A 24,631-nucleotide genomic window follows, 5' to 3' on the forward strand; every position below is an offset into this window, starting at 1 on the left:
AAGCGTATAGATGATATAAGAAAGAAGTTAGATAGACCGCAAAGCGGTGAGGGCGAAGCCCGTGAGAACGCTTACGTTTCATTGACTTTCTCCAGTAACGAGAACTTTTATGAGATAATATTGAAGAGAGATGATTTTAATATGGGGTAAATGGTAGCTTGGGCAGCTTTAGGCGCAATGGGAACAAAAGCATTAGCATTTGGAGCAAAAGCACTTGGAGCTTATGACGCAGTAAATAAAATGAGTGAAGGAAGGGTTTCAAAGACATTAGATGCAAATAAAGGGAAGATTGGAGGCTGGGTTGCAAAGAAGTTAAGATTAAATAAAATAGGGCTCATAAATAAAGCATCCAATTTGGTTGCGACTGAGTCAGAAAATGCTTTAGGAAAGGACGATGAGTTTGCAAAACACGCAAAAGACTTTAATGACCAGATGAAAGGTGAAACAATGCATTTAAATAGAGTCGATGGAACTAAAGAAAATGTTTCTTCTCCACCAGTAGTTCTTCCGTATGGTCCCTATGGAATGTATGGAAACCCTTACGAAAGACCATTTGACCCATTGACTGGTGGAAGTAACTGGTATCATTACGGCCGAAGAAGAAAGACAGTCAAGTTGGAGACAGACGTGAAGAAAGCAACTAAAAAGAAACCAAGGAAGAGAGTTATAAAGCAATGAATTCAACAGGGTAGAAATGAGGGTAGAAATGAGGTTAGATCTAACCTTCTACCCTAAATTTAAATGGATGTTTTCATACGTGTGGGAGTGGTGATATCATTAATTTTTAAGTTTATTTTTTATTTTATTTTTATATAAATGACGAAAACTATTGAGATAACAAACTACAACGGTCATGAGTTCAAGAATTTGTTCTTCGTTCCTCGCGAAAATACATTCTATCAGATACGAGGGAGAAAGGGTAAAGTTAGTTTGAGCGTTTATGACAACAAACATAATGGGAGATATATAAAAGCAATAGATACAAACGGTAAGCGTGTTTCATTAGCTTTGTCAAAACTTACTAACATTTATTTTGACAGTGACTTTGACTCTGACGATTGGAGTGACAGCAGCGATACTGAAGAATATGAACTATTGTGTGAAGCACAGCAATGGGAAGCGCTGCAATACTTTTGTAAATGAGAACATTAGTGGGAACGTTAGTGAGAACGTTTATTTTTACAGTAGTGAAGTCGTTAGTGAAAATGTTAGTGAAGTCGTTAGTGAAGTCATTAGTGAAGTCATTTATGTGTCAGACGGTTTTGTAAATATTTAAGGTTAAGTTGGGTAAGGTGGAACGCAGTGCCGCCGTACCCAAGTTACCCATACTAACTTATGTTGCAAATGCGAAAGATTCGCGGGCGCAATCCATCTGAAGATAACCGGCATCACCTCTTTCGGTTTCTACTTCTAATTGTTTAAAGCTTTGATTTGATGATTTGTAACCAACGAATAAACGCATACATTTAAAAGCGGCATCACATGTGAAAGCTTTATTTGAAACTAGAGTTGCTTTAACTTTGCGTTTAATATATGTGTCACCTAATTGGTTCACATCATGAGCTGGATTTGTAATTCTTAAATGAGTTTGTTTATCATCAAAATATGGAGTATCAGAGTCATAGCATGAACTTTCAAGTTCTCTATAATATCTTCTACCATCATTCTTCGCGAATATTTCATTTATCTTTTCGAATGAATGAAACACATTTCCATTAATCGGTTTAGTGTTTGGCACCAAATAGTTAGTCGTCATTTATTAATAAATAAAAAATCAAAATTAAAAATGAAAATGAATTTTTAATTTTAATGAAATAATCAACTATGGCTGCAGGTATATTTAAGAAACTGTGGGATAAAGTAAAAAGAGGAGCGCATAAAGTTTGGGAAACAATGAAGAAAGGAGCAAAATTGGAATATTTAAGAAATAAAGAAGCAATTAGTGACGTTGCTGAATCAATAACACCAAAAGCCGCCCCAATAAGAGAAATATTAAATAAAGGAGAAAAAGTTTATCAAAGACTTCAACCGATACTAAGATAAAAATAATATTTATTTATTTTTCCACTATCTACCTCCTATTTTATTAAGTATTCCTTCAGCAATTCCACCAATTGCGTTACCTGCTTGTGCTCCCATTGCCGGATTACCTGCTTTTGTACCTAATACTCCACCTATGATAGTTCCTGCCGTTTTCGCTACTGGTGCCAAAAAGTTTGCAATGGGTTTAATAATCTTTTGATGAACCCAACCCGCAGCTTTCTTAATTTCTTCCCATAATTTTTTAAAGAATCCTGCAGCCATTTCTGATTTAATATTAATTAAAAATTCATTTTCATCACTTATATTCTAATTTTTATTTAATGATAAATGAAACCGATGTTAAAAATAAATGAAACAGAGGAGGAAGAAATAAATGAAAGTGAAAATGTTCAACAAAAAATAAACGTTGTTAAACCAATTACTGAAACAAAAATTTTTTCATCTGTTGAAGAATTTAATGACTATTATGCTAATAATAAAAAATTATTTGAAGAATTGACAACATGTAAATTGAATAAAATGTTTAAAGTTGATGGATTCAAAATTTCAAAAATAAAAGGAGTGGTTAGTTTGAAATCTATTCCTCAATCAAGAATCACCTCATTAATGAAAATAGATGATTTAACAAAAAGAATAGAAATTATTGAAGAGCGAATAAATCAAATTATTGATTTCATAAATCATGACTCGTTGAGCCCGGGTCCTTAAAGCCCATCACTGAGTTCAAGGTTATATTCATCAAATATTTCATTATTAAATGCAACTTCTGCTAGTTTATTTATTTTTTCAATACGATCATTTGAAAGTCTATCGTTTAATTTTTTCTGAAGTTTTTCATTTTCTAGTTCTGAAACTTTATTTGGATGATATTTAAACCCGTTAAATTCTTTTTCCTCAGTTTTGATCATTAATTTACAAAGAACTTTTGTGGTTAGAATTCGTTTAAACCATTTATCATTAATATTTGTTATAAATTCAATATTCGGAATTAATTCCCAAATTTTTGCATTTTCAATTAATTTATTATCAAATGCAAAAGCAATAGGTTTAATATTAAACTTACCTTTATAATATAAACTTTCTACATAATCATCGAAATAAACATCTACTTGTTTAACATTTTCAAGAATTGGTGAAAGAGCATCCATTAATTGATTGACGGTTACGAATCTTGATCCACTCATTTATTATAAAATAAAAAATAAAAAAAAATAAATTTAACTTAGTTTTAATTTTACGTAAGAAGTCAATTTTTTAAATCTTGATTTATTCAAAAACGTAAGAATAAAAACCGTAAGAATCATACATTTTTTACTTCATATGTTAAAAAAAATGATACAAAATCGTTCAATATTGTATGAATTCTTACGTTTACAAAAAAAGTCACACAACCCGTCATATACTACTACTAATTTTTTTGAAATTTTGTATCTCATATTGTTTAGCATATCAATTTCTCAGCTTTGATATATCGTAAAAACGGTGAAGAATTTTAAAAGACAGACATTATTTTTCAGGATTTCAAAATTCGGGAAATCGCTTTTTGTAATCTCTCATTTTTCATATATAACTTGTATAGAAGGTTGCTATTAAGTATACAATAATGAATTGTGTCCTCTTCTTTAATGAATTTCATTACATTATTTCTAATTGATAAGGAATCTAAACTATAAAATGACAGCATTAATGAATCCATATTAGGGGATAAGTTATTTTTCTTAATAAATAAAAGACAATTTACTAATTAACAAACAAACAAATTTGGAAGATAAAGAATGGTTAAATACCAAGATGGTTTGAGTCTGATGAAGAATCATCATCAGTGTTGTTTTGATCTCTATGGTTCCTAAGAATTCTTTGAATCATTTCTCTTTGTTTGGCCTTATTTCTTTCAACAGTAGCTCTAATGTTTTCTCCGGAGAGAAGTTTCCTGATTTCCTTGTATTTGGCTGGGAAACAAACTAAAGCAGAGTCTAATAAATCTTTTTTGAGTTCGTGACGATGAGCAAGGCATTGGATAAGGAAATCACGAGTAATTATCCATCCTTCAACATATGTAACTGCAATAACAGTCGCAGCTCGAGGTGTATCAACAAATAATTCTTGTTCGCCAAGAACAAGGCCATCGTCGCAAGCACTGGATGCTACAAGGCTACCATCAGCATATATATCAATTATTCCGTTATTTAATAATATCATGTCATGAGTCATCACATTTTGCTTTACAATGACTTCTCCGGGTGAGAAACTGATATCTCTTAGTAAATTGGCCATTTCTGTTAGCAGAGATTCGGACGCCATTCTCAAAATTGAGACTTTTGAGAAACATTTTCTGCAAATATCTCTTTTTATGTTATCTCTTACTGTTTCTGGTATGAACTTATATACATTTTCAGGGTCCTCCGTTCCATGGTTAGTTTGCCACTTCATTTGAAGAAATTGTTTAATATCTGTTCTGACATTTGGTGGAACATGCTTAAAATGCATGTAATCAGAGAGACTAATGAATCTCTGAATGAATTCATTACCAATTGGATCAATAAGAATCGAAACCATGATAGATAAAATGTATGCGTTGACTAAAACGCCCAAAAGCTGTATAAATATGACCAAAATGGTCTCTGGTGATGTCTTCGGAGTTAGATCACCGTAACCAATAGTAAGGATTGTTGTCATGACGAAATAAACGCTGACAACGTATAATTGAGGAGGAGACAAATAATCCCAGCCAGACATGCCTATCCATGATTCCATTGTATCCTCGAATACGGCACAGATGTAAAATAAGCAGGCGAAGAAATGTGCAAAGCATAAAAGTAATAAACAAAAAGGAAACATTATAGATTTCCAATTATGGTACATTAGGAATTTAAGTAGGTATTCGGCAGCTGTAAATGCTCTTCTGAGGCGAATTACTTTGTTGATTGATAAAGCTAAGTATAAATATCGATTTCCTTTAAGAACTCCAATCCAATTAAGTGGAATTGTAGCGATTATTTGAAATACAAACCAAACTTTACCATATCGTCTAAATATTCTATCAGGATCCGTAACAGAAACACCTTGTGAAAGATATGCTGTGCGAGATGAGATAAAAATATCAATTCCAAATATGATATCAAATATAAAGAGTGGAGAGAATCTAAGCATGCTAACATGAGGACAAAAAATTGAGATAAATGATATTTCGAAAAATGGAAAAGCAGAAACAATTAAAAGAATGTATTCCCATAGTCTCCTCCATTTGTTAAAGTGTGTGAAATAAAATAATTTAGTTGAATTCGGTGCAATTGCTGATTGTGAATAGAAATTTTCGGGTGCGGCTTGGAATTGACTCTTTTTCTTTGGAAGTCCGGGTTCTGTAAAAGTAAGTTTCCAATCATCATCGTTTAAAAGATTTACCATCGAAGAAGTTCGAATCATTTCTCCAAAATGGTAATTTAAAAAAATGATACTTTTAAGCTAAATATTACTATTGATATTTTTAAATGGTTTATAATACATATTTTCGTATAATGAACTCAATGATTTTGAGATAGCTCAAATTCACATTTGAGCTATCAAGCCGTGGTTCTCAATTTGGGTTTGTTCATGTATACCTTAGTTATTTTTATGCTGACAATCATATAATTCGAAAAGAAAAAAATTTGCAATCTGCAAATCTGTTATTTCAGCTAAATAAGTTTGATATAATGTATTTCTATAAGTTTTCAAGCATATGAGAGTCCTTAAATTAAGTCTTGTGTCTCCAAGCTAGAGCCTAAAATTTTGAGGTCACAATGACTTTTGATCTCCACAAGCAGGTTGAGCTCGGATTTCAAGCTCTCCAACAGCTCACAAAGAAGGATGAGGATGAACTCGTTGCCGAAGACCCAAATGTTACACTTATCTTCACTTTATGGCAAAATTATGAATACAAAACTCAGTATCCATTTGCAATTCCAGTTAGACACAATCTCTATGAAGGTTCCACCCTTCGTGTTGTTCTAATTACAAAAGATCCACATCAGGAATGGAAAGAAAAAATACGTGAGCTTGATTATCCAGTAGAGATTAAGACATATTCAGTTAAGAAGTTTGGAGAACGCTTCAAAGAGACATATAATGCTCGCCAACTTATCAAAGACACAAGATGCTTCCTTGCAGATTCCAGAGTTTCACATGTTTTGAATACAAAGCTTACAAAAGAGTTCTATGAGAAAAAGAAAATCCCAATCCTCGTAGATTTAGCAGGTGACGATCTCATCACTCCAATTACTAAAGCACTTGATTCTTCTCCAGTTATTCTTCCAAAGGGCAACAAGTTCGCTGCCCCTGTTGGTAAGCTTAGCTGGGAAGCTTCCAATATTGCTGATAATGCTTGTGATGTTATCAATGGCATATTTGAAAAGGTCGGAAAGGAGAATATTGCTACAATCCATATCCGTGTCCCATCTTCTACAACAATCCCAATATATACAGCTGATATCACCTCTGTGATCAAAGAATAGAAAAATAAAGATTAATTTTTATGCTTTAATTGGATGTTATGTTACATTTTTATAGTTTTGTTTCTTTTCTTTGATGATTTTGTTTAAAAATTAGCATCACAGATTAAAATTTTACCGAAATTATCAATAATATGCCTCAAATCAATGAGTATTTAGAAGTACTTATATTAGAAATAAAGACTTAGTATGGTAGGCAAGAAGTTACTTCTAATTAATCAAAATTCATTCGAATTCAATATTTTAAACATGTAATTTTACTTTCGATTCTTGTGAATATATAATATAGCTAATAATAGTTATGTAAGCTTACGAAATGCTGTAAGTATTAACAAATAAATCAAATTCAATTGTGTTCACCTAAAACATACACCTCTGACAATCCGATCAAGCAGCATGCTATCTTTGGGTGTGATATAGTTTGTAAAATGTATTAGATAATTGATTGATGTGCAGTTTTATTTCAATCTGGATAATGAAGGACGTTTATAAATGTAAAATGGCAGAAGTTGATAAAGAAGCAGCGCTCAAACAAGCAATTAACGACGAATTAGAGAAACATGGATTTCTCGCAATGATACGCAATCTTTTGCGCATAGAGTCTGTTAAGCAGGCAAGAAAATTAGCCTTTGATAAAAAGATCGAAAACACAAAAGAAATTCAACCAATTAAACTCGAAAAAGAAGAAGATGCTGTTCTTCTTGCAATTGTCTATGACTTCTTAAAATACTGCAAATTGGATTTAACAAAAGAAATGCTCGACCTCGAGCTTGATCCATCTACAGAAATATCTGACATCGAAGAAGCACTTCCACAAGTTGCTGATGGTGAAGGACCATATTTATTGCGCCTCATTAAGAAAATCCGTGAAGAAAGAGGAATGTAAGCCTTATTCCATATAATATATGTATGCATTCGCTACGGTATTTATAAATATCTGTAATTTTATTCTCAAATATATAAAATAGCAATTTATATCTTCCATTTTTTTATCAGTCCAAAAGTTTCCACTCGCTCTGAAATGCATTGCGCTCATTCTGTGTTGAAGGAAAACATTGTAAATAATTAATTTTTCAATTTTAATATCTCATCTAACCGAGATTACTTTCCGTAAATGAAAAAAACTGTGTATATTCGAATAATGTAACTGAAGTATGATATATTGGTAGGTATATTCAGGAAATTACCGCCTCTTATCGAATCAAAAATTTTGCAATTTAACAGAAATCTTGAAGTAAATATGATGTTCAATTTTTGAGTAACTTTTTTGTTAAGAAATAGATAATTCACGAATTGGTCATATTATTCTATGATAGATTAAATAACATTTTATTTCTCTAATTTTTCTGGTTCCAATGGTTCCTTATGCTGCTTTACCTTAAATCCGAAAATCCGAGGCTCATATGGCTTCTCTTCTACTCGTTCTGGTAATTTATCTTTGTATTTTTCAAAGAATTTCTCAATATATCTATCACCAAATGACTCACCATTCTGTAAAACATCAAATGGTGGAGGTAAATTATAAACTTCGCGACATGCTGGGCAAATCATTTTCGGAAAGATTGCCCCATCTCTTTCCACGCCTACAGGGAAGCACCTAGCTCCATTGCAGTAAACGCGTGGGCATCTAGGTAATATAATGGTATTGTATTTTTCTATCAGCTTATCCATTCCTTTTTCGGTTTCCAAGTAATCGTGATGCAATATTCTAAATAATTGTTTTGTTTTGTTTTTCATTTTTGGGGTATTATCATTTATCTCTTTGCAATGAATTATATTTTCTATTAAGTTATCGATATCGGGAAATTGGGCTCGGATATGTTCTTCATTGGATTTTTGTCTTATGAAATCTTCATCAATTACTACAAAAAGAGGAGCAGAGCTACTGTTTAGGACAGTTTCCTGCCAAACTTTGCTCATCTTTTGTTTTTTTTGTTTGTTTATTTATCGTCTTCTTGGACTATTTTTATCAGATGTTTATTAAAGTTTGGTATAAAATGAAAAAAATTAAAGCTAAATTATCTGTAATTTGAAAGGGATTAAATTTTGATTGCTAACTTGTTTGAAAATGAATTCCTGATGTTTGACAAGTTTTCTTCTGTTGTTTAACAGAGAATCTTAGGGACTTAACTTATCTTTTGACATTTTTTCGCTAGAGTATAAAATTTCGGTCTACGAAATTAAAAATGAATATAATGATAGATACTTTGGGCCCATGGAAATAAATTGGAACTAAACATCTCGCATCATCACGGTTTTTAGGAAATTAAAAATCATTGATGATAAAATTATCCACTAAATTTAACTCAACATATAATTTAGAGAAAAAATAATGATATGTGTTCGATTTTATTTTTCTAAAAAATATCAAATTCCCTAATTTTATTCAAAAAAATCATCAAAATTTTTAATAATTTCTTATTTTTAAAATATTTTTAGAATTTAAAAAATGTTTTAAATGGAATAAGAAACAATCACTCATTGAATGACAACATAGAAATGGAGAAATTTTAAAATCACATTCAATATTAAAAAGTTAAAACTATTTTTAAACAAAATTTGAGATGAATTTGATATACATATTCATATAAATTGCCAATAAACTCATAAGATCATTTGAATACTAGTCTTTCAATAAGAAATATAATCGATCTAATTAGCCACACGAATTGTATAATATAAATTGGTCATTATATTTTAAATACCAAGAAAATAAAGGAGCCAAACATTATCATTTTGAAATTTACTTTCAGAATTTGTTGCTATAATGCAATAATGAGTGTTTGAATACCTTAAATAGAAAGATATTGAGACATGTAATATTTTATACTCAGAGATGCGGCATTATACAAACGTCAACATTCAACTATTTCAATAAAACTTTTGAATAGAATTATAGACCAAATAACTTATTCCTCATCAAATATTTGATACATACATTCTTCCCCAATTTCCCAGAAACCATGATATCATTTTCACAAATCTTTGAATGAAAGAAACCATTGATTTAATAATATAATGAAAATTACAACTATTTTGATTGAAATACACTAAGGATGTCAATTCGGAAAATTGTTTTCGTTTTAAGAGAATATAATTTTCCATTTGGAAAATTTAAAAAGTGAGACGCACAGGATTCGAACTTTTTTAAAAGTTGATTTAAATATATTCTAGTGTGGATTCTAAGGATAATATCATATTTAAAATAAGAATATACGAGTTTAGGTAGTATTATTTTTTTCAATAAATTTGAGAGTATGTACGTTTAGGGCATCAAAAGTGTCAATTCGCTCAGCGAAAGCTGAGCTAGCTTCGTTCTCGAAAAAATAGGGAAGAAGTGAAGGAGAGTGATACAGATGTTGACACATTCATATAATTTCAACAAATTTGATCAAATTGAAATTCAATGAAATTCAATTCACTTCATATCCTTCAGTCAGTACATTGACATCCTTCTACATCACAATGATAACTCGGGAATCAATAGTTCTACAACTAACTCAGAAAAAAAAAAACAAGATTTTTACTTCCAGCTTGCAGCTTTTAAAAAGTTTCGATGATAAAAATCACTCTACTCTTGTTTATAGATATGTGATGATAGTAGGTAAACATATTCTTATCGATTTTAATAAAAATATTTTTACGAAAATCTGAACCAATTACAGAGTTATTCATAAAGTTTATGATAACTGTAATTATTTCATCTTTGTTTTATATTTGAATAAACAATTTAATTTAAATTGCATAATATTTTTTGGTTGAAAGACAGGAAACTTAGTTGAGTTTGTATTATTTTTATCTTTTAATTCATCGTATCAGTGAGTGATCCAGATATTTAAGATATTTAGAAAAAAAAGTAGTATATGAGTGCGGGTTGTGTGACTTTTTTTGTTACATCTATATATAGACGATACATTAAAATATAAATCATAGTATTATATGTGGAAGTGTTGTGTACGTAGTATATGTGGAAGGATTGTGTACCTTTTTTTGTTACATCTATATATAGACGATGCATTAAAAAATAAATCATTAAAAAATTAACATTAATTTTAAAATAATTTATTTTTTTATCTTTTATAAAAGAATCTATATATAGATGATGTCAGATATTCCGCGATTAATTAAACATTGTTTAAATCCTGAATGGGTTAAACTTCAATTTAAAAATGAAGATTGTGAATTATTAAATGAATATGAAAGCCAAAATAAGCTAATGAGGTATAAATATAATGATAAAGAATATTTAATTTCATGGAATCAATGGAGTCATAATCAAAGACCTCATAAACGAGAAGAAGAAATTGAAAATAATGAAATGGAAATCATTGATGACATTAAAGAGGATGGAATTCCTAAATTTTGTAGAAAAACCTTTAGAACTAAGTTAGGAGCATATAAACGTAGAGTATTAAATCCTGAATATCTTAAACATTTATTTAAAAAGGAAGACTGTGAATTATTAAACGTTAATGAATATGAAAATGCTAAATCAAAACTGAGATATAAATATATTGGAAGTGATGAAAGGTGTAAAGATAAAGATAAAGTTTATTCAGTTTCATATAATAACTGGCACACGTTGGGGATAAGAAAACATTTAGGAGATTATGGGAAATGTTCTGAATTCTTCAAATCTAGTATGTATGAGAGAGTAAAAGAAATCAGATATAATTATCATTCATGAATGAAAAATAAACTTTAAAAATTCATGTCTTACATTTTTGAATAATTTATTTTTAATTTGTATGAAAATGAGTGTCAAGACTAACGACGTTAAAAAATTGGGATTCACAAACGAGGAAATAAAGGATATATTAGAGGAGGCGAGTTATGAAGTTAATAAATATTATTTAAGAAATTGTCAAAAATTCGCAGAGTTATTAAATGATTTAGATTATGATGGAAAAATGAATAAAGATGATGTTATAAATTTCTTATATCCCACATCTGAAGAAGAAAAACCTAAAGAACCTGATGTTTTCCCTGAATATTATGAAGAACGGATTAAAGATGATGAATATGATGAAATTGAAAGACTGGAAAAAATAAGAGATGAAATAGATGAAAAAATTAAGGAATTAAGAGAAGTTGAAAAATATAATGAGAATGAAGTAGAGGGTTTAATGAATATCCCAGCTTCAGAATCAGAAGTTCAAAAATCTCATGAAGAAAGATATAAAAATTACTTTTTGGAATCTACTAAAAATTTATTAGATGGTGAAATAGATGAAACACTTTCAGAAGAAGGCACAAAATTTATTCGTAAACATAAGCTTCAGTTTATTGACGATGGAGATTATCCATGTATATTACTTTCACCTCCTCTTGATTCTGAAAAATTCAAAAAAGCATTGAAAAATGTAACATATGCAACAAATACGATTAAGAAAGAAGACCATGATATTTACACAAATTATTATTTAAATAAATGTACAGGTGTTGATAAAGTTTTTGATTTGTTAGATAAAATATCAAAAGAAACAATTGGTACATATAAAATTTTATGCGATTGTGGTTTCATTATTGAAGATACCAATAATGTTTCATATGAAAGAACAGCACCGAAGGAAGACGAAGTGGAAAGGTCTATACCATTCGTTATTAAGAATATAAAAGATATGAAAACTTATAAACATTATATTTATTCATTTATTTCAGAAAAAATGGAAGCAACCCATAAAACATCATCTCATCATTTTATAGCTATTCATACATTCCTTTTCAAAGTTGTGAAATTAAATAAGACAGGAATTAGATTTAATGTATCAGGGTACGCATTCTTGAGTAAATTAAAATGTATTCGTCACGTCGCAGATGATAAAAATTTATGTGTTCTTAATTCATTTTATGGACTTTAGCCCTGGACTTTAAAAAAATAAACTTTATTTTTATTTATTTTTTAATTTTTTATTCTTACATAAATGAACAAAAACGGAACAGCTAAAATGAATGATAATCAAATTAGAGCAGAAGGTAGAAGGTTATTTAAACGCTTCTATAACATTCCTGATGGTGTTAATCCTAAAACTCGTAGAAGTTATTTAAATGAAACCATAGATGCATATGAAGGGTTTGACATTTCATCAGAAAGTGAGAGATTAGCGAGAATGTTAAATGTTAATATTGATTTTTATTATTGTGATCCTCAACCAGAAGACGTGGACATAAATAAGGTAGACTTTCCATTAGTGGAATCAATAATGATAGATCCAGAATTTGAAACAGTAAATATTTTATTAACACAGAGTCCATGTGGAAAACTTCACGCTGACAGAATAACAGACGTTGAAGCACTCACAGGATATAAAGTTTGCCCCTTTTGCAAAGAAGAAGTATATTCTATCCGTGATGACCCAGAAAGGAAAAACCAAAGAAGATTTTTAAAACATTGTGAGAAATGTAAAGAAAATAATGGAAGATTAATTCAAGACGTTCAATTGCAAAAGACCCAGCAACCATATGCACCACATATCACGAAACAGAAGATATATCAGTGGTTATTAGCTCACAATTTGCAGAAATATTATAAACCGACAAGATATTATATTACTTTTGACTTCGAAACATTAGAGACTAAAGAAGAACTTCAACTTTCTGAATGTGCAACTTTGAACGCTTACTTAAAACCATTCATGGTATCATCAACGGTTAAATTAAACGATAAAACATTTACGAGGAATTTTTGCTTAACATCAAGTGATTCGTTCATCTCTGATTGGATTGAATTTTTATTTTCAACCTGTTCATTAGTTGCTAAATCAAATATTGAACAATATGAAGAATTAATGAAGCCGCAAACGGACCAAACGGCGGGGACTTTGTCCCATACATTAAATGAAAAACAGAAGGAAGCATTTAAAGAACTTCTAGATGAGGAATTCAATAAAGTGAATATCATAGGTTTTAATTCGGGAAAGTTTGATTTAAATTTAATTCTTCGTGATTTAAACACTGCAAAATGGAAAATAAAATCAATGCTGGGTTCTTCTTCTCAATTTAAGCAAATCATTGTAAAGAAAACAAACTGTCCATATGAATTAAGATTTATTGACATCAGAAATTATATAGCGGGTGGAACATTAGACCAATTCACTCAAGATTTCGGAAACAATAAATCACGTGTTAAATCCTTTTTCCCTTATCAATTCATCACGTGGGAAAATTACGAAGATGAATTATATAAAGAGGAACCATTCACGAAAGATTCATTTTATTCAGCATTAACTCAAGAAACTATATCAGATAGTGATTATCAAATATATCTCAATGATGCTAAAAATTTTAAGAATAGATTAGAATATTTTATTCATTATTGCAATAAAGATGTTGAAATTATGATTGACCCAATTGATAAAATTATTGAAGAAACATTTGTTTATAAAATTGACATGCTTCATAATCTTTCTTTATCATCGAATGCATCAATGATTCGTTACGCTTTAGCATATAAAGACTTTAATCCTAATGAAACATATCCAGAAGAAGAAAATGTGGAATCAAGTTTTGAATTAACAAAAAAGTATTGGAAATATAAAATTGATTCATATAAGAAACAAGATGAAAAAGCAGAAAGGGATACTAAAAACAATGTTTCAATGGATGACTATCAATACTATCACGATTTAATCCTTTCATCTAAATGCAAAATGTGTGGTAAAGCGTTTACATATGCTAATAAACCAACATTAGATAGAATCGATAATGAAAAACCACATACCAAAGAAAATTGTCAGTTAATGTGTTGTTATTGCAATGTCGTAAAATCAAATAAAGATGAGGATGTTCAACGTTTAAGAATCAATTTAAGAAATTATACATTAAAAAATAATTTACCAATGACTCTAGATTCAGTTGAAGCTTATCACATTCTCCGTAATGGAATTACTGGTGGTTTATCAAATGTTCAACATAGAGTAAATCTTAAAGGAATCACGCACATTAATAAACTTTCATATAATCCAGAAACTAAAACTGTATCAAATGAGGACACTTCCAACATTATGACTCATTTCGTTGGTGTTGACTTTAATTCATTATATCCTTCATCATTTTCATCTAATCCTCATGATTTCATTCAATATACTGACCATAAAATGTATATGCCGGGAAGATTGAATGGTGTTATCATTTGTGATACAGCAACAAAGAAAGCAAAAGCATTGGGAATAATTAAGAAGAAAAATACTTTATTCGTGGCTGAAGTAAAGGGTCACATTGATGAAAAATACATTAATGATTACATAAACTTTTTACCGATAATAAGAAACTTAGATATTATCACAGATGAAAAAACAATTGGCAGTTTTATGTATAATTACATGAAATCAAACAATCTACCAGTTGACCAGAAACAGAGGAAATTAACTCAGTTAGCATCCAATATCAACCATTTTCTTCTTATTATCTTTGGTATCTAATAGACAGATTTCATTTTATCATTGATGACATTCAATCAATTTTAACATTTACTAAAAACACTTGTTTTAATGAATTTGCGAACGAATTTATGAATGAAAGACAAAAGGCTGAATTAGAAGGAAATAAAGGAAAAAGTTTATTTTGCAAGATTTCACTTAATGGATCATATGGTTACGATGCAATGAATACACAAAATTACGCAAAGACTAAAATAATGAATGCACAGAAGGCACGCGTTGCATGTATGTCAAATAAGTTTAAAAACATAAGAGAAATAGGAGAGGATACGTATCAAGTGATGCTTAAAGATAGATTTTATAGATGTGATACATGTTTACAAGAGGCATTCTTCACTTTAGATAATGCTAAATACTGGTATTTTTTTCATTTATGATTTTATGTATAAATGCATGGATGTTAATCGTTTTCATTTCATTGAAGGTGATACTGATTCATCTTATTGGGCAATCGCTGGCGACCCAAATCTTCCTAACACTCAAGCATTTCAAGCAATTGTAACCGATAAAAATTTTATGATAAAAACATTTACAAATTCGCACCTTTTGATTTCTTCTGTTTTAATGAGAAATTTAAACCTAAATTAAAGAATAAAGCTGAAGAAAAAGCACATGAGAAGAAGTTATTGGGTTTAGCAATTGAGAAACAAGGTGATAACATGGTTGCTTTATGTCCTAAGTGTTATACTTCATTCAACGGTTCAATTGATGGAAGTGATTTTAAAAAGATTGCACAAAAAATGAAGGGTGTTAGTTTACGACAAAATAAACAATTAACACCTAAAAATTATTTGGATATAATAAATGATAAAGTGATATTTGATGGTCAAAATATTAATTTACAACTTAAAAACGGGTCAATGACTCGCTTAACAATCGGTAAGACTGCATTAACAGGAGCACACACTAAGGCTGTATGTTGTGAAAATGGATGTTGTATGCCATTTATTTAATAAAATGCCACAGAAGAGACAAAAGGAACCGTAAATAATGGTTTTGATACTATGATTCAAAGAGGCGGGCACCCTTAAAACACTTATTTTATTTTTATATAAATGAATAGCGTAGATTTAAAAAATTTAATTGATGATTTAGTATTTAATCAAAATTTTCTTAATTATTATGAATTAAAATCATATCTCCAAAAACATAATAAAAATATAACGGGTGATGATATGGAATATTATTATCCATATTATAAAAATGCAGTTTTGAAATATCATGATAAAATAATTTCTAAAATTAAAGACAAAATTAAAAATAATGAATATACAAAGGAAAAAACTAAATCACAACTTAAACAGTTGAAAGATTTCAAAAATAAAGTATTAACAGAAGAAGATATTGATGAATTATATAATTTATATAATCCTGAGCCGCAAAAGCAAAAGGAACAAAAACAAAAGGTGCAAAACGCCCAGGTCCTTCAGACCATAAATGAAGCACAAGCTTTAATTTATGATTCATTAGTTAAACCATATTCAGCCCGACTTTTAAATGAAGATCAACTTTTGGAATTCATCCTTCAACATAAACTCGAAGCGGGAAAGTATATTAAACCTTTATATACAGCATATTTAAAACAAATGAATAGAATACATCCAGAATTAATGAAGGAAGGAATGAAATCCAAAACTTCATCATCCAAAATCAAAGCAGATAAAATTAAACCACCTGCAACACCAAACCCTCCAACGACAGTACCACCTCCTCCTTCAGTTAATCCTTCATCATTCACTTTATTATATCCATTTCAAACATTTAAGAAGCAAAAAGATTTTAAAAAGGATTTCAAAATATTAAATAAACCAATTGACCCAAAAATTCAACCGTTAAAGGAAAAATTTAGTCGCCCTTCATTTGCACCATATCCATATTCATACGAAATCGATCATTTAGAATATTCAAGAGGAAACGTTACTTATTTATTTGCCATTAACATTAACACCAGATATTTATATTGCATTCCGGTGAAAGGGAAAACAGAACAGGAAACAAGAAGAGCTATTCAATACTTACTAGATCATGAAAGAGTAGATAATATAAGGGGTGATGGTGATAAAGGATTTCAGGCAGCTATGACTCATTATTTCCCACAAATTAATTTTTACTTCTCATCCTCTCCATATACATTTCATAATAAAATAGTTGATGTGGTAATGAGAACTCTTAGAGATGCGTTAGGGGTTAACGGTCAGATATACTGGGATGGAAATCATGACTCCATCATACAACAGTTAGTATATTATTACAATAATACATGGCATAGAACAATAAACATGAAACCGGTGGAAATGAAAAATGATATTTCAAAAGAATGGGAATATATTAGAAAGCAAATGGAAAGGTTGAATGATGTTAAACGTGAACAAATTAATTCAGGGCTCATGAATTTTAAACAAGGGATAAAGTTTTGATTCATCTCGATTATGGAAAAACTGATAAATCAATGACAAAAAGAAGACGAAGATTTGACACAATAGCTAAATTTGTTAGATATATTAACGGCAATGCATTAGTTGAAGTTGACAATAAATTAATAGAAATTCCGATTTATTTTATTACTCCATTATATTTAAATAATATTTAATTTTTTTATTTCGTAAGAAATGAGTGACAACGAAGCATCCAAGAGTCCAGACAATGAATATAAAAAGAAACTAAACAGAATTAAATCAAAAATATGTTATTACAAAAAGAAGCCACAATGTGGTGGGGTTGAAAACGATAAAGAGAGGAAAGAAATAATCGAAAAATTAGAAACTTATCGTTCAATCCTTAAACTGAGTGAAGCAAAAATAAAAGAATTTAATAGAATAAATAAATTGATTGGAAGAGATGAATTTAATAAAGATGAATTTTTAAACTCTATCCAAATTTAATTTTTATTCCTCTTCGACAACATCTCTCTTTCCATCATTACTGCATAACCACATTTTCTCAATTTTAGTGGTTTGTTATTTTTAACATGTTCTTGCATCATTTTTATCATTTCCTCCCTTGTTATGATTCGTGGTAAATTTTGAGCTTGTGGGGTATTCATTTATGATAAAAATAAAAATTTGTTATCACTTATTTTATCGTGAAGTGACTCAAAGAGTCCGGAGACAAAGTCTCATGGTTTTTAGGTTATTCAATAATTAATTATTTTTGAAGAACCGAAGGTGCTACCATGCTACCATGTGCTACCAGGTCATTTAACTTCTCTGAAAAAGTGTGACAACACGACATTTTGACAACAACACAGGAGGAAGGTAGTTATTAATTATTTTTGAAGAACCGAAGGTGCTACCATGTTACCATGTTGACAACACGACATTTTGACAACAGTTCAGGAGGAAGGTAGTTATTAATTATTTTTGAAGAACCGAAGGTGCTACCATGCTACCATGTGCTACCAGGTCATTTAACTTCTCTGAAAAAGTGTGACAACACGACATTTTGACAACAGTTCAGGAAATAAACTTCTTCATCGTAAATGTTTTGTCATGACTTCTTCTTCGTAAATGTTTTTGTCATGACTTCTTCTTCGTAAATGTTTTTGTCATGAATTTTCCCGAAATAAACATATATTTTAGTTTTTTAAAAAAATATATGTTTATTTTGTATGTAAAGACAGATGTACGCTGAACTTGTTGGTCAAGATGTATGGAAAGAATGTTTACAAGATGAAGAGTATGAAATTCACTGTTCTGAGCCTTTTGAAATAAGGAAGAAAGAAACCAAGAGAATTATACATGAATATAACAGAGGAATAGGTTATATTTGTGTAACATTAAACCTCAAAAAGTACCAAAAACATGTTCTCATAGCTACTCATTTTATTTCCAATCCGAACAATTTACCGTGTGTGGACCATATAAACCATCAAAGAGACGACAACAGAATCTCAAACCTTCGTTGGTGTTCTAGATCTGAAAACAATAGAAATTTAATAAGATTATTTATTTCATCAAGTTCAAAAAGTTTATCAGGTTTTGATTTAAAATTTTCTTCATACCATATGATAAATGATTCATTTAAATAACTTAAAATTGTGTTAATATCCCCCCTCACTATCACATTATTTATATACATATCATACGTTTTTAGGTCTACGACCCCGCCGCTATGCGGCTCAAGGTCATCTTTAATAAATGATATATAATCTGAAGGGTCTAAAAGAATGGGATTAAATTTACCACTCACAGAAACGAGAGTAACATTATAAATTCCGCTAACTGTTAAATTTAATTCACAGTTATTATTCGAAATAATATTGATAATTGACATTTTTTATTACGATTAAAAATATGGTAAAGCGTTATTTTCCAGTGATAAATAAAACTAGAATAAGATTACCTCAAGAATTCATAAATTCAACGAATAAGAAATTCATTCATGTTATAAATTTTAGTGTTTTCAGAAAATATGAGTCAATGTCATATTCATCATCAGGTTATATTTCACTTCATTCAAATTTAGTTCAATCAAACCCATATAATGACCATTTCATAAGATTTTCAGATGGTATTAAAAATGTAATTGATAGATTAAAATATGAACAGATTGACAATATCGAATTTTTGGAATTTTGGTTTAAATATCCCGATGGAAAAAAGATTGAAGTTAAAGATAAAGCTGATACTATAACAAAAACAATTACAATGACCGATCCAGATAGTGGGGAACAAAAAGAAATAAAACAAACGATAGAAACTGGTGAAAGGTCAATTATTATCGATTATGATTCAAAGGATTATTATTCGATAATGTTAATGCTTGAATATTAAATAGCCTTAACAAAGAATTTTTCAAGTGATATTTTATATTCATCAACTATTTTATTATAAATATCATTATATGTTAAATGAAGTTCAGTTGTTGTTCCGTTCTTTGATATCTTAATTGTGCTAATATCCTTTATAGGATTTATTTTTGCAACTGTTCCGCAGCATGAAACCTCATCATCTATGAAAAATTGAATCTTCACGTCTGAATCTTGAACATCACAAAGAATGGCGATAATGTGAATTAATGATTCATAAGGTAAAATAATTAAACCGGATTGGTCAATTAAATTTATTATTGAATCATAATTATCAGTTATTATATCACGGTAAATTTTCATTAATTCAGAATTAATGTCTATTTTATATGGCGCATTGCGACTGTAATCGTAGATTCCTGGGTTATCAAGTGGTGCTGGGTATGTTGGATAAGTGGGAATTTCAACAGGTTCTTTACCAGGTTCAGATAAAATGATTGGGTCTCCATCTTCTTTATTTTGCTCCTCCTCATTCTTCGGTAAGTCACGAGTTAATAAATTTGGTTGAGTTGCTGACCTTGTTAATTCAGGACTAACATTAACTTTAACATTTTGAATAATTCGTGATTTATCATCATTTACATTATAACCAACCGTAATCTCTGCTTTTGCGTTAGTGTTCTTTTGACTAGTGAAACGTCTTCTCATTTATATTCGAATAAAAAAATATATTTAAACTTTTATTTTGCTGGAACTTTTGAATCTATTATTTCCTGTATTTGTTCATGAAGTTGATTTTTAGCATTTTCATCGAAATTAATAGACCGAATATATTCATTAATTGCATTCTTATAATCATTTGATTTCTCAAATTTTCTTTTATCTGATTCCTTAACTAAATCATAAGTTAAACCTCGTTGCTGATATAATGGTTTCTTAATTAAATCTTTGAATGCTTGAGATAAAGCACCTGATGCAATTCTTGCTACTATAATTGGTTGGAATTGCTGTTTAAGTTCATCTTTAACATTTGCGAAAACTGGATCGAATAAAGCAACTTTAAAGAATTTCTTAGCTGGAATTTCAGATCTCAAATTTGCATATTGACCATCAAACTGGTTAGAATATCGTGGTAATCCATCCGGTCCCTCTTCAATAGCATTTAATTCTTCATTGAAGTAAGAATATGGATTATGACGGTATGAATTAATTGGACCATTTTCACCTTCTCCAATGTATTGTTTAACAGCTTTTCCATTTTCATCAAATTGCATAGGATAATGTTCATTATATGCTTTACGTTTAGGATAATCCGTCATTGTTAATTTATACCCATTTATGACTTTAATATTTCCTTGACCATCAGTAACAAAGACTTCATTTATTCCATCAGGTTTTCCATTTGGACCCGTAATGTCTGCTTCATGTGCTTCCCAATTTGGTCCGTGACGTTTGGCATATGCTTGAGCTTCTGGTAATGTTAAAACGTTTCTCATTTGTTTAACATCCTTTTGAAGACCGGCAACAATGTGGACTAATTCTTTCATTCCGTCTGGAACTTTCATAGTTCTATTATATGCACCCTTTTTGTTTGTTCCTTGTTTTAATGGAACCTGTAGAAGATTTGCTATTTCTGTCATGTTTAATTATAAATAAAAAATAAAAATTAATTATAAAAAGTTATTCGAATTTAATGGAACCTTTATTTAAATCAACTATTATTTTTCCATGTTCTCCTAATTGTTGATATTGTGTGTAAAGTTCATTAATGCTCATTGGTAAATTCACTTGATAAAGCATAACATTCAACTGTTGACGACTAAAACCACTGAAAATGAAAAGGGTGGACAGGTTTGATTTAATGTTTGTGCTTAATGCTTTAAAGTATTGAACAGCCATGAAGAATGAACACTGAATGTGTCGACATTGAGTTAATAATTGATTAAAATATGATTTCTCATTTGTTATTAGTTTTGATTTCACTGCATCATCTAGAAAAATGAGTGAATGTAAAAATTCTCTATCAAAATTTGAAATAGAAAGTGTTTCAAATAATTCATCCCGTTGTTTATCAATAATTTTATCCTCTAATCCTTGCTTCTTGATTGTATTATATAATTCTTTATACATTACAAAGTTTTTTAAATAATCTTCTGCTTCTTCTTGTGATAAATAAATAATTGGAATTTTGATTAAATGCTTTAAAGATTCAAATGTATCATCTGAAGGTGAACCTGAACGGTTGATATAAATTAACACATGTGAATAGGGTGAAGTGTTAGCAATAATGATAATTTGTTTTAATATCGTTAATGTTTTACCTTTATTTTGTTTACCAATTGCTGCAGTGATTGAATTTAAGTAACATTCAGAATATGGAATTTTCATTAATTTTTCCTTAGATAGAGCATTTCTATTATCACTCAATGCTTCATTAATCATATCATCTACGTATGTATTATATACTCCTGCTAATTCTTCATAAGGGGTGGATGAATTTAAATCCATTTAATCAAAAATAAATTTATAATTTTAAACATTTCTATTCATCAATATTTCATCATATGAACTTCTATACTGCGGTGGTGTACCTGTTGGATGATATTTCAAACCTTCATCCGGTGTCCATGTCCAATATGTAGTCCTAGTAAACCAAACCTGAGGAGGATTTGTCACTTTTGAACAGTAAGTGTCATTTTCACCCTGAATGATTGGATAAGCTTTCACTTGTACTGTAACTTGTGAGTTGAAAGTTTCTAATCCATCAAAGAATATACCCGCTCCATCACGTTGAACTGGAATAGTGCATAAGAATGAAGTTTGGTCTTTCCATGTTCTAGCTAATGGTGTGCTCATCATCATTCAGTGGTCTAGTTAATGAGTCCTCGTATTCTTCTGTGCATTCATTCACTCCATCTAAATCAGAAGCTTGAAGCATACGTGTAAAGAATATGTCGCCCACTGTGGTCATCGCTTGATCGGGGAAGTTTCTGGAATCTATAGTGACCTGAAGACCTCGAAGCATTGGATTTTCTAAAACCGTTCTTTGCATTGCATTCTTCGGAAATGTTAACACAACATCTGTAACATTATGAAGAGCGTATGAGAAATCTGAACTGATACCTTCAGGAGTGATGCAACCTCCATTTAGTGAACGAACGTCAATATGTTGAGCTGGAATCATGAATGGATCTTCCTTACTAAATAAACGTGGTATTGCTTTAACTGATTCTTCAATTAAACCGTATCCTGGTGTAATGCATTTATCCTCTAAAACTTCCATCTTTGTGCATGAAATAATAACGTCTTCAACTGTTGCGTCAGCAGATGTAGCGGCTAAGCTTGTAATTAATTTTGCAGGAAGTCCGATTTGTTGGAATTTGCGATCATATTTATAAACATGATTCATAATCTTTTCATAATTTTCATCAGTTATCTTTTCATAAACGTAATTTTGTAAATCAGCAACTCTTAACGGGTCAACCTGACAAAATACTAAAGTATCCCTGAAAACATAATATTTAAGAATGATTTCACCAAATGATTTAGGATAATCATCGAACGCCTGAAATGCTAACAAATCATTTACCGGAATAATCATATCAAAAGTGACATCAACTTCTTCATTTGCTTTCTTGAAAACTTCTGAAGGGTCAATATATTTACCACATACTGAGTTATCATATTTTTGGACATTGTTATATAATGAATGAACAAACTTTTTAACTTTCCTTTCTGATTTTGGTTTATATGTTGCAAATGCGAAAGATTCACGGGCGCAATCCATCTGAAGATAACCGGCATCACCTCTTTCGGTTTCTACTTCTAATTGCTTAAAGCTTTGATTTGATGATTTATAACCAACGAATAAACGCATGCATTTAAAAGCGGCATCACATGTGAAAGCTTTATTTGAAACTAGAGTTGCTTTAACTTTGCGTTTAATATATGTGTCACCTAATTGGTTCACATCATGAGCCGGATTTGTAATTCTTAAATGAGTTTGTTTATCATCAAAATATGGAGCATCAGAGTCATAGCATGAACTTTCAAGTTCTCTATAATATCTTCTACCGTCATTCTTTGCGAATATTTCATTTATCTTTTCGAATGAATGAAACACATTTCCATTAATCGGTTTAGTGTTTGGCACCAAATAGTTAGTCGTCATTTATTATTAAATAAAAAATCAAAATTAAAAGATGAAAATGAATTTTTAATTTTAATGAAATAATCAACTATGGCTGCAGGATTCTTTAAGAAACTGTGGGATAAAGTAAAAAGAGGAGCGCATAAAGTTTGGGAAGGGATTAAGAAAGGAGCAAATTGGATATTTAAGAATAAAGAAGCAATTAGTGACGTTGCTGAATCAATAACGCCAAAAGCTGCCCCAATAAGAGAAATTTTAAATAAAGGAGATAAAGTTTATCGTCGACTACAACCGATATTGAGATAAAAATAATATTTATTTATTTTTCCACTATCTACCTCCTATTTTATTAAGTATTCCTTCAGCAATTCCACCAATTGCGTTACCTGTTTGTGCTCCCATCGCCGGATTACCTGCTTTAGTACCTAATACTCCACCTATGATAGTTCCTGCCGTTTTCGCTACTGGTGCCAAAAAGTTTGCAACAGGTTTAATAACCTTTTTATAAACCCAACCTGCAGCTTTCTTAATTCCATCCCATAATTTTTTAAAGAATCCTGCCGCCATTTCTGATTTAATATTAATTAAAAAATATATTTCATCACTTATATTCTAATTTTTATTTAATGATAAATGAAACCGATTTTAAAAATAAATGAAACAAAGGAGGAAGAAATAAATGAAAGTGAAAATGTTCAACAAAAAATAAACGTTGTTAAACCAATTACTGAAATAAAAATTTTTTCATCTGTTGATGAATTTAATG

The 24,631-nt window shown here is 30.0% G+C and overlaps 12 protein-coding genes and 2 pseudogenes across 14 annotated transcripts, besides 2 other annotated features; 5 read left to right on the forward strand and 9 right to left on the reverse strand.

Moving 5' to 3' along the window:
* Positions 1-787: part of a mobile genetic element that runs on past the window's edge.
* TVAGG3_0490480 (protein of unknown function, DUF4107 family) lies at positions 241-678 on the forward strand (the record flags this gene model as incomplete). Its single annotated transcript, XM_001317983.2, has 1 exon — positions 241-678. The coding sequence occupies one exon, from the start codon at positions 241-243 to the stop codon at positions 676-678; it is 438 nt and encodes a 145-aa protein (XP_001318018.2).
* A 546-nt stretch (positions 788-1,333) lies between the features above and the next one.
* On the reverse strand, positions 1,334-1,756 carry TVAGG3_0490490 (uncharacterized protein; the record flags this gene model as incomplete). The annotated part of the gene is made up of 1 exon (XM_051236170.1): positions 1,334-1,756. The coding sequence occupies one exon, from the start codon at positions 1,754-1,756 to the stop codon at positions 1,334-1,336; it is 423 nt and encodes a 140-aa protein (XP_051093994.1).
* Positions 1,757-2,067: 311 nt separating this feature from the next.
* Positions 2,068-2,304, reverse strand: TVAGG3_0490500 (N-acetylmuramoyl-l-alanine amidase family; the record flags this gene model as incomplete). Its single annotated transcript, XM_001317985.1, has 1 exon — positions 2,068-2,304. One exon carries the CDS (start codon positions 2,302-2,304, stop codon positions 2,068-2,070), a length of 237 nt encoding a protein of 78 aa, XP_001318020.1.
* A 443-nt stretch (positions 2,305-2,747) lies between these two features.
* On the reverse strand, positions 2,748-3,227 carry TVAGG3_0490510 (protein of unknown function, DUF4108 family; the record flags this gene model as incomplete). The annotated part of the gene is made up of 1 exon (XM_001317986.1): positions 2,748-3,227. The coding sequence occupies one exon, from the start codon at positions 3,225-3,227 to the stop codon at positions 2,748-2,750; it is 480 nt and encodes a 159-aa protein (XP_001318021.1).
* A 506-nt stretch (positions 3,228-3,733) lies between these two features.
* On the reverse strand, positions 3,734-5,474 carry TVAGG3_0490520 (phosphorelay sensor kinase protein; the record flags this gene model as incomplete). Its single annotated transcript, XM_001317987.1, has 1 exon — positions 3,823-5,466. One exon carries the CDS (start codon positions 5,464-5,466, stop codon positions 3,823-3,825), a length of 1,644 nt encoding a protein of 547 aa, XP_001318022.1.
* A 191-nt stretch (positions 5,475-5,665) lies between these two features.
* On the forward strand, positions 5,666-6,579 carry TVAGG3_0490530 (regulation of cellular senescence; the record flags this gene model as incomplete). The annotated part of the gene is made up of 1 exon (XM_001317988.1): positions 5,823-6,533. One exon carries the CDS (start codon positions 5,823-5,825, stop codon positions 6,531-6,533), a length of 711 nt encoding a protein of 236 aa, XP_001318023.1.
* A 438-nt stretch (positions 6,580-7,017) lies between these two features.
* TVAGG3_0490540 (uncharacterized protein) lies at positions 7,018-7,497 on the forward strand (the record flags this gene model as incomplete). Its single annotated transcript, XM_001317989.1, has 1 exon — positions 7,030-7,416. The coding sequence occupies one exon, from the start codon at positions 7,030-7,032 to the stop codon at positions 7,414-7,416; it is 387 nt and encodes a 128-aa protein (XP_001318024.1).
* Positions 7,498-7,839: 342 nt separating this feature from the next.
* TVAGG3_0490550 (protein kinase regulator protein) lies at positions 7,840-8,458 on the reverse strand (the record flags this gene model as incomplete). The annotated part of the gene is made up of 1 exon (XM_001317990.1): positions 7,860-8,450. The coding sequence occupies one exon, from the start codon at positions 8,448-8,450 to the stop codon at positions 7,860-7,862; it is 591 nt and encodes a 196-aa protein (XP_001318025.1).
* A 2,858-nt stretch (positions 8,459-11,316) lies between these two features.
* Positions 11,317-22,097: a mobile genetic element.
* TVAGG3_0490570 (DNA/RNA polymerase superfamily) lies at positions 12,455-13,722 on the forward strand (the record flags this gene model as incomplete). The annotated part of the gene is made up of 1 exon (XM_051236171.1): positions 12,455-13,722. A coding segment is annotated over one exon (1,268 nt), but the record flags the coding sequence as incomplete, so codon positions are not given.
* On the forward strand, positions 17,578-17,850 carry TVAGG3_0490580 (uncharacterized protein; the record flags this gene model as incomplete). The annotated part of the gene is made up of 1 exon (XM_051236172.1): positions 17,578-17,850. The coding sequence occupies one exon, from the start codon at positions 17,578-17,580 to the stop codon at positions 17,848-17,850; it is 273 nt and encodes a 90-aa protein (XP_051093996.1).
* TVAGG3_0490590 lies at positions 19,737-20,224 on the reverse strand (annotated as a pseudogene). Its single transcript has one exon. A coding segment is annotated over exon 1 (488 nt).
* Positions 20,456-20,847, reverse strand: TVAGG3_0490600 (annotated as a pseudogene). Its single transcript has one exon. A coding segment is annotated over exon 1 (392 nt).
* On the reverse strand, positions 21,059-21,355 carry TVAGG3_0490610 (uncharacterized protein; the record flags this gene model as incomplete). The annotated part of the gene is made up of 1 exon (XM_051236173.1): positions 21,059-21,355. A coding segment is annotated over one exon (297 nt), but the record flags the coding sequence as incomplete, so codon positions are not given.
* Positions 22,098-24,195: 2,098 nt separating the features above from the next.
* On the reverse strand, positions 24,196-24,432 carry TVAGG3_0490620 (N-acetylmuramoyl-l-alanine amidase family; the record flags this gene model as incomplete). Its single annotated transcript, XM_001317993.1, has 1 exon — positions 24,196-24,432. The coding sequence occupies one exon, from the start codon at positions 24,430-24,432 to the stop codon at positions 24,196-24,198; it is 237 nt and encodes a 78-aa protein (XP_001318028.1).
* Between the last annotated feature and the right edge of the window lie 199 nt (positions 24,433-24,631).

This window comes from Trichomonas vaginalis, chromosome II (assembly GCF_026262505.1).
Source record: "Trichomonas vaginalis G3 chromosome II, whole genome shotgun sequence".
NCBI classification, from domain to species: domain Eukaryota; phylum Parabasalia; order Trichomonadida; family Trichomonadidae; genus Trichomonas; species Trichomonas vaginalis.